Below are 14671 nucleotides of genomic sequence, written 5' to 3'. Positions count from 1 at the left end.
ATGATAAAAATAGTTCAAATAATGCGCAAGTCATTATCTAACGAAGGTTGGATGAAAATGTTTAAAAAGTGTCCTTATTTTTATGTGCTTTCTTAAATACCCGATTGTTGCAAAAAGAATTTGTTTGTTTTATTGCTATTTTTTCACATGTAGTTAGCACAGATATTCTGATGCACAATTTTGTTTTTATTCATTCACCCTTCTCCACTTTCATTTTATTTATTAAATTCGTATTAACATAGACATTCCATATTTCGTGGTTTGGTTATTTTGTTCTTTTAGGCTATATTCACTGCTATATCTAGATCAGTAACAAATAAATAAAACAAACTTGTTCAGATGTAAGTGATGGAAAGTATATAATAGTGTATTTGTCTTTATTCCTGTGTGTCATTGTCTTGTCATATCAATGTAAAGGATTTCCCCCAATTTTGGTTCAAAGATTCATCTTAAAGACACTTGACACTATTGGTATATGTAAAAGGATTGTCTTCTCACTTTGTTTATCTCAACACATGCATAAAATAACAAACCTGTGAAAATTTGAGCTCAAACGGTCATCGAAGTTGCGAGATAATAATGAAAGAAAAAACACCCCTGTCACACGAAGTTGTGTGCTTTCAGATGCTTGAATTCGAGACCTCAAATTCTAAATCTGAGGTCTCGAAATCAAATTAGTGGAAAACTACTTCTTTCTCGAAAACTACGTTACTTCAAAGGGAGCCGTTTCTCACAATGTTTTATACTACCAACCTCTCCCCATTACTCGTTACCAAGTAAGGTTTTATGATGATAATTATTTTGAGTAATTACTAATAGTGTCCATTGCCTTTAAAGGATTCATCTTATTTTGTCATTACACGCTCAAGTTCAAAGCTGACATCCCGAACTGTTTACGGTCAGAACTTGTACTTTCACAAAGGTCATTTTAAGGTCACATTGTGTCGTAACCAATACAAATGCGTTGTAAATTAGGCCGGTCTAATAAGCCATGTCATGTCACAGTCCGGAAACTGGGTAGATGGAATGTTACCAAGGCACTGCTGGGGGTAGAAGTTGCTTATGACTAATGACTAATGTTTGTTATGAAATTGCATTTCAAATGTACCAGCTGTGGTGAAATCTATACCCGCTGTGTGAATGACCTTGCGCTCCGTCATTTTCTGTGTGAATTACATTTCGCTCGAATAATGTTTCAAGTCTCATTAGCGTTCATTGTGGAAGTAAACTGGTAGGGGCCACAACTATGCATAAACTCGACATATTTTTTTTAGGGGTGCACCCCAGTAAATATGAGAAAACAGAGAGTCAGTGTAGGCCCTAAAAATACTCTATTCTTGACAGATTTGAGAGCCCTAGAAAAGAGATACATGAAAAGAAGTAAACAAGAAACCATGTTAAGCATCCGGGTTTCCGGAGAGAAAGATTAACCGATTCTTTTTTGATTCAAAATTGCTTTCAAGAAAACAGTGCTTTCTAATACTGTTGTCAATATTTTGCCAATTTTGAAAAAAGGTACAATGTTTTCAACGTTTTGGCTCAAATAACATCAACTAACCCTTTGCGATATTTCTAGTTTTGCTGAACCTGGCTACTCGTTGCGATTTATAAAATTGCTGGACTTGCCTCTTGTGATTTTTTGTTTTTTTTGTTTGAGGCCAAAAGTTAATTTTAATGCTAGACTTTATACCCTCTTTTTCAATTTTTCATTGGAGGGAAATCCAGTAAAAAAAAATCTTTTCCGGATGCCTCAGCACAGCATAAAAAATAAATAATATAATCCATATTACCTCCAGCCGAAGTGAAATGCAATTTAATTAAACATTGATGACGAAGTATCTTAACTCAAATTCCCCTTTAAATGTGAATATTTATTTGATGTTTTATTTGTGTTATTTTATTTTTTATGGAAAACTGGGTCACTCTAATTCATATCCGGTTTTCTCTCACTTTGACTCACGCAAAAGAAATCCAGAAGTTATCCTATAGTCGTCAGCTTAAAGGCACTTGCCACGTTTGGTAATTATTGTCAAAGATCAGTCTTGAACTCAATGGTCGTGAAAGTTGCGAGAGAATAATTGTTTCCACTTAATAAGTTTTAAGACAAACATTTTGCTATCAATGAATTAATCAAGCTAATATTTGCTTCCGAATTGCCACGACTGAATTTGCCTAATATGAACAAAAACAAGGGGGAACACCGGTGTTTCCGCGGTATTTTTTTAGCAGCGCACCGGCGTCATCTTGACACCCCGAGTGAAAGACAGAATTACCGGGTGCGTGAGCCGACTATTTTAGTGCCGAGCAGGTGTTTGGGTTTCTTGTCAAGTTGAACCTACATATGCGTTGACACGGGAGACTTCCGCAAAACCGAGTTTCTTCTTGCATTTCAAGTTAAGGTTAAGTAAAATAATTGTATTGGTAGTTGATTCCAGCGTTTTATGTGTAAATTTGTGTGTGACATCACGGTCTGGAAACCTACTTCATTACATTCCTTTCAGACTTCCTTCCCTTCAGGAAATTTTTCTGTGATAATCAAAAAATGTGTGTTTTTTTTCCCCTTTTCAAAAGCTGGTTTAATTTACCAGTTAACTGGTTGTCCAGGTTTAATACTCTCTCTCCAAACAGTAACACAAATCTATAGTGTAATATATATTTAATAAAAAATAGTCCATTGATTAAAATAGTATTACAGCACTCAAGCATTATAAATTCCGGAAAACGAAATTCCAGATAACTTTCTGCTCAGCAAAAAATGAACAGAATACCATTCACTCTATGTGGCATAGTAGTTTAGCTAGTAACCATATTCTGCTAAGCATAATTACGCTGTACTTAGCTACGTTGTGTGCTCAAGCATCTCTATTAAAGCCATTATACACTTTCGGTAAACAGTATTGTCCAAGTCCCACATTTCGTGTATCACAACTTATACATAAAATAACAAACCTGTGAAAATTTAGGCTCAATCGGTCATCGGAGTTGGGAGAAAATAACGGGAAAACCCACTATTGTTTCCGCGCGTTTCGCCGTGTCATGACATGATTGTGTTTAAAATAAATCCGTAATTATCGCTATCGAGAATTGATATTGTTTTAATGTTTTTTCAAAAAGTAAAGCATTTAATGGAACAATATCTCAAGAGAAGTCTTTTATCATTACCTTCTGTAAACCCTGTAAATTATTTGTAAATCTGTGAACTTTTTTCCTGTACCGAAAGTGAATAATGGCTTTAAAGCCGATCTCTTGACAAAAAAATGTAGGTATGTTACAAAGATGGAAGCGATTGTCGAATCGCATCTTCCATCACTATTGGTTTGTCACAACAGTGTATGTACGCCGCCTCAGTTTTTAAAGTTAAATCAGATTATGTGCGTTGTCATCAAGTTTGTATATCATATAATATTACAACAAAGTCAACAACTAAGTTATTCACCTCGAAAATTCGTAACTCGGCAAAGAGTCCCTTTCTGCAGACTTTCAACATAACGTTCAATAAAAAATTACCACAAATAAGTTTGTTTCTTCTTCTGTTCAAAGATGATCCACAACAGCCATCGGGCTACTTTCGCCCACTGCCGCCACCAAGAAACTTTTTGACACTAACTACTTTTAGAGTCTTTGGCCGTCAATATTGCATAGTCTACTTTGGTATACGGTAGCGTGCTGACCCTCATTTTGTTAGTAGTCTCAGCGACGAGGTCAAGATCTGCGTACAAGAGGTCGTTGGGTGGCTTCGGGGTCGGTGGAGGGGGCATTAGTGGTGGGGGCCGTGGAGCCGGGGACACAGGTCGGGACGGCGGTCTATCGGGCGGTAAAGGGGCCGGTCCTTTTACCGACCGGAGTGTCTCTGAGCGCGAGCCGGCGTGAGCTTCAGACCGGCCCTGCAGCTTGATCGTCCCACCGTTCGACAGCCCCAGTACGTCCACCTTCTCGTAGCTGTGACGATTCTTCCGAGATTTATTCATCTGAGTGCCGAGGTTCCCCCTCAATAGCGTGTCGACGCCGGGTGGAGCGGGCGCAAGACCCTTGCGTGCTTTATTCGGTTTGGCGTAAATCGGGCACTCACCGATTCTCTTCAGTGTCGACGACACTGGCAGAACGGGTGGCCCCGGTGGGCACTTTTTGCTCTTATTACGGGTCGCGTCCGGACTGAACTGCCCGCTGAGTTTTGTTCTGATGAACAGCACGGTGACTGCAACTAAAGCCAGCACAACCCCAATGGTTGCAAGTACAGCGCCTGCTACCACACCACCAGTAGTCGAGTTAGCCTGCGGCTTGCGTTCAGCCGGCCCCGCATCTTCAAACGGGTTAGTAGTCTCCTCTTCTGGATGCTGCACGCGTGGGTTGGAGGACGATCCGTTCGCTTCTGACGTGACCACCGGTGACGAGACTACGGAGAGCTTGGCAAAAGCACGGCCTTTCAGGCCAGAGAGTATGGTCATCTCGCAGGTGATGACGGCACCATCCTCCCATCTCCGGACGTCTGTGATTCTTAAGGTCCTGTTGTTGTTTAATAACACGTACCTCCGTCCTCGGTTATCCTTACTCGACACGTAGATATAATTCACTAGCCACGTGTACCCGGTGACCGTTGGAATGCCCTCGCCCGTGCAGTCGTAGGTGGCCGATGTCCCCGGCTGGACAATGTGTGTTTTCGGATGAACGGTTCCGGACGGTGGTTTATTCAAGACAAGGATCTCGCAAGAGCGGGATTCGATCTCCAATGCAGGGTTGAACTCAGCCACACACGTGTATTTAACCCCATTGTCAGAAGCTCCAACGGTCTTCTCTACGACGTTTCTCCGGTAGGCAACCTTTGAGATCGCCACATCTTCGCGGTACCAGACCAATTCAGCAGGCGGGTTGCCACCGTGCGATGTGCAAGATAATTCCGAGTTAGCACCGAGAACCTGTTCATTCGAGTCCGGGTTAACGTCACAGAGCGGATACCCTGGTTCCGGGATCGACGCAACTGTGAGGAAAGCCGAGCGGTAGGACCGGCCGTAGGTGCAGCGATATTCCCCCGTGTCGCTCGCTCGGATGTCCTCGATACTCAACGAGTACTCATCGTACAGATTGTGGGTCCCAACAATCGAGTACCGATTATCCTTGTCATAAACCAAGATGTTCTCGTACTTGCTCAATATCCTGTTTGTGTCAACATGCAGCCATTTCACGGTCCCCCGATCGTTGGCCTGAGGTTCCACACTGCATCGGAACACCGCTGTCTTACCGGCGAGCAATATCAAGCCCTCGGGGCTTTGGCGAAATATGACGGCATTAACGGTGGTGACGAAAGCCAGCAAAAATGTAAACATGAGTTGAAGATGCTCCTTGCCAATCATGGTGTCGTCTTGGGGCCGCCGAGATATTGCTCTTGGAGCACCCGCGAAATACGCTGTGAATATGACGGATTCTTGGGCGAGTTCAACCGGCTATAAAGCCTGCACATCATAACTTCTCGAGGGTGGGCGTTGATTAGACGAGTACATGTACATGCATTACCCTTGCGTCCTCGGCTCACTCTATTTCAACCTCCATGCTTACGACTGAGCAACTATTCTATACGCCCGCCAAGCTGTGTGATGATGGCGCGCTTTTGAAACATCGTTTACCAAAAACAGCTTGTCCATAGACTGACGTCATAGCTCGTCATATCCTCACAGGGGGGAAGGGGGTACATCAAGGCTGGTAGATTAATAAAGGGGGCAGCTTAGACTAGAGGCTCCAGAAAGATAAGGAGATTCATCGGACATGGAAAAGCCTCGTTCTAATCCAGTCCAACGTTCCTTGTTATGCTTGGCCGGTACGAGTAGGTCAAAGTATACGTCTGTATAAATCCTGCTCTTGCAGATCGCAATACGTTGCCATGGTGTTGACCCACAGTATGAAATGACATGACATGGTGGTTTACAAAAAAAAACATAATAATAGTTGTCAGATTTGACATTATTCCATAGAACCTTTTACAAGCATTGTAGATGCGTGCCTTCATACATTATAAGTGTACTCTTATATAGTCTTACCAAGGAAAGATACAAGTCATGTAATAGTCTATATAATTATTGCATCTACTTAAAAGAACATAAGTACAATGACTGTTACTGTTTTCTATCGGCGATGTCTCTTGGCTACCCGCATATAAGTGTGCGTTCGTTTAGCTTCCTTGTGTCTGCCTGCCCCCGCTGCGTTTGAATAGCTTTGACGTCATTCCAGGGGCTTACCCGGGTCGTCAGCCCCCAGTGCCCTGCTTTTGGAGTGGGTCACTTCGGGGCTGGCCCCAGGTGCTTGACGTCACTGCAAGAGCGGTGAGTGATTGTTCGTTTAGCTCTTGTCAGGGGCTCACCCGAGTGAGCACCGCGGGGTAGACCCGGGGAAGCTAATCGAACGCACCCTAAAATTATTAACTGTGATAAAATGGCTCCCTCTATTGACATCTAACAATTAAGGTGAAACAGTCTACCCATTCCTACTGTACAGACCCTCGTGACGTTGCGACGTAAAGGCTCATCTGGACGTCACACAAATATGAATTACATCACAGTATTGCCAGGAACGCGCATTTCCTCGATAAAACAGAAACTAATCTTGCGTAGTCTATTCTAAGCCACCGGTCAGTCAATGTCCTTTTATCTTACTTTTCCACATGACTTCCCCCAAAGCCCAGCTTTTTGGTTCCCGGTGAACTCCCGGCAGTGGACACTATTGGTAATTACTCAAAATAATTATTACCATAAAACCTTACTTGGTAACGAGTAATGGGGTGAGGTTGATAGTACAAAACATTGTGAGAAACAGCTCCCTCTGAAGTGCTATAGTTTTCGAGAAAGAAGTAATTTTTCACGAATTTGATTTCGAGACCTCAGATTTAGAATTTGAGGTCTCGAAATCAAGCATCTAAACGCACACAACTTCGTGTGACAAGAATGATTTTCTTTCATAATTTTCTCGCAACTTCGACTACCAAATGAGCTCAAATTTTCACAGGTTTGTTTAGTTTGTGCATATGTTGAAATACATAAAAAAAAAGTGACAAGAAGACTATAGTCTTTGACAGTTACCATTTGTGTCCAGTGTCTTTAAATACCTTCAGATGTCCAGTGTCTTGAAATACCTTCAGACAGTTTGTAAAAAGGATGGAAGTATAAACGATGCCAAATGAAGGTATCGTGATGGCGAATGGAAGGAACTAGAACACCTATTAATAAAACCAATGAACTATTTCAGTCAACATCGAAAGTATAATAGCATTGCGTTGAGAGAGTAACACACAGAGGCTTACTTCAGCTCTCGATTCTGTAACGTGAATGGATGAGTTAAAGGTTGTATACCGCCGCTGGTGTCAATAGCGAGATGTCAGTACCGGTAACCTTTTAGTAACATACCACAGCACTGGTACCACCAACATCATTATCTGTTCTGTGACAAAAGATTCATTTATATTTAACATTATTTAGTGGAGTTTCATTGTAAAAGTTAGAAAGGAGAAGTTTTGAGGATCACCTCATGATTATCTATAGTGACTAGGCAGGGGTTTATGCTAAAGCCACAATAAAAAACCGAGACGGAGTTTATGTACATCATCCGCATCAAGTCACATTTTTCTCGGTGTCACATTACTAAGCACATGATCATTTCAAAATGGTCAAGTTTTTTTTTTATTATCGCTAAAAATCCGGAGCGAATGACGTCCATGCATGAAGAATAATCCTTATAAAGAATACACAATTTCCAGATTCAAATTTGGGGGCATAGCAACTTACATCTTTTACATAAACAACATTGATTTGATGTGAAATAATTCTATAATGTAATGCTTTTTACCACCAAACATACTGCAAGCTTCAAACCAAGTTTCCTATCGTCATAAATTTTAATAGTGATTACCAAACGCATAATAGACCTACCTTTATTTTAAAGAAACTTTAACATTGTATTCACTTGACCCCTTATATCAGAACCCACGACACCCTTAATCTAATCCCCCCCCCACCACACACACGCATTTTCATGACTTCCCTGTTACCTTGATTCAGTGTCACTCCTCTGGTACCCCACAAACCCCCAACCCAAGTTCTCAACCTCTCCTTACCCCCCCCCCCCCCCACCCCTCCTTCTTCAGCCCGCTATAATCCTAAAAACGAAATATTGCGTGCGTTACTAAAGAGATTGGAACTTCGGTTCCCTTCCTCCCAATTTCCGGCCCCATAATTAACTCCCCCGGCTCCCCCAAAAATGCATCAACGGATGACCTTGATCTTCAAAAACTGAAGCCCAGTCAACCTGTCATCACTCTCTCAAATTGAAAGCATCCTTCCCCTGTCAACATACACAGTGAAATGATTAAAGGCCCTTTTCGAAACGCCTGGTTTGAGCTCCAGATTCGGCTCAGCCTAGCATGTTGCGCGTGCTTTGCGTATACGCACCCGGGGTTTCTGAAGAGAGGACGGAGCCTGAAGCCGAATCCAAAACCGAAGCCGTGTTTTCAAAAAAGGCCTAAATCACCCTGGATTGTTTGTGCAGAGCGGTTACTGCAAATGGGTGTATTGGAGTTAATTCTCAAATAATCGACTATTCTTGATTGATCCCCCTCAAACAGTAGTGTCGCACAAAAAACAAAAACAAAACATTCCCAGGTTGTATCGTAATTTGAGTGTGATCCCTGGCTACACGACAGTTAACGGTTTGTTATGGCTTCTGACTGGCACCCGAACAAAGATATTGAAAAAATAGGGACACCACCAACATAGGTCTAGTTAACTCAGTTGGTAGAGCGCCGGCACTCTAATCTGGAGGTCGTTGGTTTGAATCCCACTCTATATGGGCCAAGTCACTTCTTTGTTCAACCCCAACAATCATATGTATACCCTGTCAGTTTTCCTTGTGGTTATATTGATACAAAAAAAACACTATTAAGATTTAGTATGAATATTCATTTTCTTCTTTGCATGTTTACCTAATCCCCTGTGTATTTGTAATGATTGTATTTAACCCATGTCTGTTGTAGTAGTACCGCACCCATGTGTTTATGTTCTCAGGTTTAGGGTCCAGTAACTTCAGTTGCATATTCAAAAGGAAAGTTTGAATACGAAAGAGATTTGTGCTGGTGAGATGTGTGTGGGAATACAGCGTGTGCTAATGGAGTAGCAATAGGGGTAGAGCAATTGAGTTTGGTAGGATGTGAACACAGTCCTTCTGAGAGCTTGCGCTTGGATGCACACACCCTGTTTTGCGGTTGTATCGTTATGTTGGAAACCCCAGTTTTTCTAAGAAAGATGTTGGGAAAACCAACCTGAAGTTTATTTTGGTTTGTGCTAGCTGTGCAAGCTTCATCATTTCTTTATCAGCTGTTGTTGGTTTTTAGCCTCATTTTGCCAGCTTGGAAAGGAATGCAGTTTGGAGGATACATCTACAATCGTGAGTAATTTCTTTAAGGATTTAATTAATCTATTTCGAAAGGATTGCTGGTATAGCTTCAACAACATTATTTTTCTCTAGGCGTCAGCATGCTCAAGTGGGCCATGTACATGCGCCCTCATTGTTTGGGCATTGGGCCCCCAACGGACAGGGTCTATCCAGGACCGTTGGGATTGGCTAATCAGCTTGGTGCATATCAGTGAGCGTAGTTCGATGGGACCATAGAGCGATATATGGGTGCGTTCGTTTAGTTTCCCTGGGTCGACCCCAGTGTTTGGCGAGTTTTTTTTACAGGACGAACGTGGGTAATTTATCTGCACACGTTCGTCCTGGAAAAAAAACCGGCACACACCGGGGTCGACCGAGGGAAGCTAAACGAACGCACCCTATATTGACTAGAGCGTTAACACCCCGTTGAAAGCATTTTCGGGATATACCAATGAGCGTGCTTGTTACGTTTGCCAATCTCAGCGCCTTTCGTCAAGGAAGGCGCTTGGACGATCGAATACCATTGGGAGTTTGTAGAACTTTCAATTATTAATGTATGTGTGACGATGTCATTTGACTGGCTAGGAACAAGTTCGGGTGGTGATTGAAAGTCGACTGAACTTGAAGAGTCGAATCTCGATGTTATTATTAAGGGTAGCTGCGTGGTTTCGACTCTAAACTCAATGGTTTAAAAGGCTCACCTATCATCCTATCCCAGAATTTTCAAAATGCACAAATTATGTTTTATGAGTTATGTTTTGGATACCACTTGCCCCCCCCCCCCCCGCCCCCCTCCCTTCCAATTGAAAAACTGGTTACGCCATTGTTCTGCAATTATTCCAACTGGACCAACCTGTATACCAATATAGAGCTGCTGAAACAGAAAATCATGATTTTCAGTTATGTTATTGCTGAACCACGCAATGCGTATTGCATATGGACGAAAAGCGCCATAAGTTACCTCACAATATCACCAGTCCATATGCCCTTTTCGAAATGACGGCTTCGGCTTTGGACGGCTCAGGTTAGCTTGGTACTGCCGGCTGTTTTGACAAGTTGCGCGTGCTTTGCGTTTACGGGGCTCAGACGAGAGTACGAAGCCTCAAGCCATTGAGGTAATCCAAAGTCGAAGCCGTGGTTTCGAAAATGGCCATTAGTTCACTTCACAAACACCTCGTAAAATAATTGCTGGTCATCCCACACAAGAAAATAAAAGAAACGAAAACAAACTAATTAAACAGCTGGTTGTCTTTTATGTAATCAAGGACAACTCGACCATCATTATCCATACATCCAGAAGTGTTGCCATGGCAATTACGTCACCCTTCCTTCCTTGGTCAGAAGTCACAGTGATAAAACTTCCTGTGACGTTGTAAAAAGCTAATCAAACAGTGATAACCACTCACGACCTCGATTCAAAGAAAGTATACTCTGAAATGCGCTGGACTATAATTTAATTGAACAAACAACACATTACAGGTGAAACTTTTATTTACAATCGATTAGTACAGTCATTGGTTAGTCATTATTTTTGTGTAAAAGTTAAAGGAACATTACAGACTTGGTTTTGCTATCAAAAAGGTCGCTGGCAGTGTAAGCACTTTATGTAATCCACCATGTACATAAACTGACAAACCTGTAGAAGTTCGAGATCGATCGGCCATCTGGGTCACGAGAGAAAAGTGAAAAACCGATTACAAATTTTGCATTTCGTCGATGCCAAAACGAAAATGATTAAAACGCTCCCTGAGCGATAAACTAACGCGAAATTAGATTATTTGTTTCTCATCAAAATAAAATATGAAAATTTTAGACAAAAATATTTCAAGGGATGTTTTCTACTATCATCAACATTAGACCGTGTAAGTTTTATGTAAATCTGTGTGCTTCATTATTTTTGTTTCTTACCAACATTATTTAACGTTCCTTTAAAGGAACACGTTGCCTTTGATCGGACCAGTTGGTCTTTGAAAAGCGTTTTGAACCGTTTGTTATGAAATGCGTATTTTTAGAGAGATAATTTAAAGGTAGAATGGTAATGATGCCCACAAACATGCTTCAAAGTTGCACGGTTTTCCTTTTACATCGCGAACTAACACGGTCGGCCACTTTTACGGAGTCAAAATTTTTCACGAGATCATCAAAACATAAACCCTTAAAAGGGAGGTACACGTTTGGTAATTACTCAATACAAATATTAACTTAAAAACTGACTTAGTAACGAGCATTGGAGAGTTGATGATAGTATAAAACATTGTGGGAAACGACCCCCTCTGAAGTAGCATAGTTTTTAAGAAGGAGGTGATGTCTCACTAAAATATTAAACGACTTCTAACTAAAAGTCTTTTATTTTTATCTGAAAGCACACAAATTCGTCTAACAAAAGGTTCTTTTTTTCTTTCATAATTTTCTTTCAACTTCGATGACCAATTAAGCCCACGTTTTCACAGGCTTGTTATTCTGTGCTTATGATGGGATACATCAAGTGTGAACACTGTAGTTTCGAAATAAAAGGTTTTAGTGTTTTGTGAAGATTAATCGAATCAATATGTGGGAGTGTCGTGGCCGAGCAGTTAAGAGCACCGAATTCAAACTCTGGTGTTTCTGATCAGCAGAGCGTGGGTTCGAATCCCCAGCCGTGACACTTGTGTCCTTAAGCAAGACACATAACCATTGCTTCGTCCTTCGGATGGGACGTAAAGCCGTTGGTCCCATGTGTTGTGTAAACGCGTGTAAAAGAACCCAGTGCACTTATCGAAAGAGAAGGGGTTCGCCCCAGTGTTCCTGGCTGGATTGGCAGCATATTGCGCCATAGCACCTTGTAAACCATTACATGGTGCTTAAGATATCAGGTCTTATATCTCAAAAATTCGCCCCACTCCTTGCAGTAATAATACCTGGCGCTTTGTATCATTTGGCAAAAGGCGCGTTATAAATACGGTTATTATTATTATTATTAATATCATTCTACATGATTTCTAAATAATCTGGATTGGTAATATTTGCTGGCTTGACGTTGTTCAGAGTGTCCACTGTGTACGGTATCTCGTATTCCCAACACATATCGTTATCAGCAGTAGCGGCGGCAGCCAGATCTGATCTCGGTGCGGTAGGGGGACTTCGGCAGATAGATTGGTACTCGCCCCCCGTCGAAACTTTTGCTCTCTGCAACGCCGTGTAGTCGCCATCCGACGATAACCGAGCAGCTGAAGTATCGACTCTCTTGCGGTTCCGGTTAATCGGAGACTTGACCTGTATCATCTGCTTCGGCCTGACGTCTGGAGGCGGTTCTGGAATCGATTCCGGGTTATTCGAATTATTTGCGTTTGTCCGTTTGGATTTAGCGTGTCTCCTGTAGATGAACGCGATTAGGATGACGACTAGAGCAGCGATCGCCACACCGGCAATGGAGCTCGCGATGATCAGGTACATTTTGATCACGGGTGCTGTATCCGATGGCACACCTGTAGCATCGGTCATATTGTCATAATCGTATGACACTGATGAGAAATCTGGGGTCGAGGTGACAACCTCTGATCGTGGTCGGATGCCCTCGACTTGCAAAGAAGTCGTAGCCCGTCCAGTCCGGTATTTGGTAGTGAGCTGGCAGACGATTTCAGCACCAGCGTCCGCTGCTACGACCATGCCAATAGTCAAGCTCTTGTTACTGCTAGACCCGCTAAACCGTCGCGGAGGATCGCTCTCGCTGGGTACCTTATTCCCTTTAAAGAACCACTGCCAGACGGCGTCCTCATCATCAGGCGAGACATCATCTGCCTCACAGCTAAGGGTGATGCCTCCTCGTAACGAGACCACAGGTCGCTCTGGCATGATCCGAATAACGTGAGGACGCCGAGCGGGGACGAGTGAACACGATCGCAGTGAGTCCAAGGCGGGACTTTCTGCTTTGCATGTGAATTCAACGTCGAGATCGGACTCTTGGATGACAATGTCGAGTACATTCGAGTGTGTTGTCCGTCCTGTCAGGCGGGTACCTCGTCGCTTCCACGTCAGTGTGGCCGCTGGGATTCCACCGCTGGACATACACATAAGGCGTGCCGAGTCACCGACCGAGAACACGGGAGGAAGAGAGTCCATGAAAAAAGAGGACGGGTTGTCACTGGCCGTCATAAGTACACAGCTCGGCGAGTCGCTCGACGGGGGTACTACAACTAGAAGCTCCGCTCCGAGTGACGTGATAGTCCGGGAAGACCCCTGCTCGAAGCCGCAGTGGTACACCCCGGAATCGCGACGATCCACCCTGGTGATCCTCAGGTTGTACTCGCCTTCCTGATGATTCCCCGTGATCTCGTAGTTCCCCGTTGCCGGCCGGGTCATGGGCTCGATGCGACTGTTGTCGCTGAGCGCGCTGAATTCGTCGTTCGAGACCCGGTACCATTTGATCGATTCCCTGATTAACGTGCCGTGGTCAACTGTGCAGTTCATGACGGCCGTTTGTCCCTCTTTACTCACGGTATACTCTGGTCCACGGGTAAGCCTGGTCACAATCACCGACATAACACCGTCACTCAAGACAACAATCATCAACAACAAGACGGTTACACTAAAGTTATATCTCCACAAACTTATCCCCATACTTAAAATACAAAAACCTAAAGTTGAGTAAAGTATAAACAAAGATTATCTGCAACTTGAAAGGAGAAGGTGCGTCTCATCTGGACGTGGTCATTTCTAATTATGAATGCGCAGTCTGTTGTTTTTATTTTGTTTGGTCATTATAGTCAAACATCCGATGTAGATAATGTGGAAGATAAAACTGCTCAATCATTGACTCGTCTTCCTGGTTTATACAATGCACTCCATGAAATGGCGTATTTTTACATCCCATGATTCAAGCGTAGCCCTCAAAAATAGGTAGGCTAACCACCAGGCATTGTTACCAGAACCGCTTAAGTCGAATATTTTGTTTTGAGAATGTTATGAACATGTTACAACAAAACACAACCACAACTATAGAGGACTAAAGCCCGGTTCATACTTCCTGCGAATGCGAATGCGAAGCGAATTTGACGTGAATTTGCTGTCACAACCCTCCTTTCGCAGCGATATTCGCAAGTGAGTTGCCCGGAGCTGAACTGCTGCGAATATTCGTTGCGATTTTTGTGACGTCAACATTCGCTTCGCATTCGCATTCGCAGGAAGTATGAGCCGGGCTTTATCTTTGTTCTCCCTTTGTTGAGAGTTTTTATTTTTTTTGCACACTTATTATTAATTATATAATTTTCTTTCTTCTAAAGTACGC

General features: G+C 42.7%; 2 protein-coding genes across 2 annotated transcripts; both read right to left on the bottom strand.

The window, feature by feature from the left end:
- Positions 1-2925: 2925 nt before the first annotated feature.
- LOC139942147 (uncharacterized) lies at positions 2926-5348 on the bottom strand. Its single transcript, XM_071938877.1, has one exon. The coding sequence runs from the start codon at positions 5346-5348 to the stop codon at positions 3603-3605; it is 1746 nt and encodes a 581-aa protein (XP_071794978.1). The 3' UTR covers positions 2926-3602.
- Positions 5349-10690: 5342 nt separating this feature from the next.
- On the bottom strand, positions 10691-14041 carry LOC139941777 (uncharacterized). The gene has a single exon (XM_071938393.1). The coding sequence runs from the start codon at positions 14002-14004 to the stop codon at positions 12376-12378; it is 1629 nt and encodes a 542-aa protein (XP_071794494.1). The 5' UTR covers positions 14005-14041; the 3' UTR covers positions 10691-12375.
- Positions 14042-14671: the final 630 nt, after the last annotated feature.

This window comes from Asterias amurensis, chromosome 9 (assembly GCF_032118995.1).
Source record: "Asterias amurensis chromosome 9, ASM3211899v1".
NCBI classification, from domain to species: domain Eukaryota; kingdom Metazoa; phylum Echinodermata; class Asteroidea; order Forcipulatida; family Asteriidae; genus Asterias; species Asterias amurensis.
This window is presented reverse-complemented; position numbering and strand designations above follow the sequence as displayed.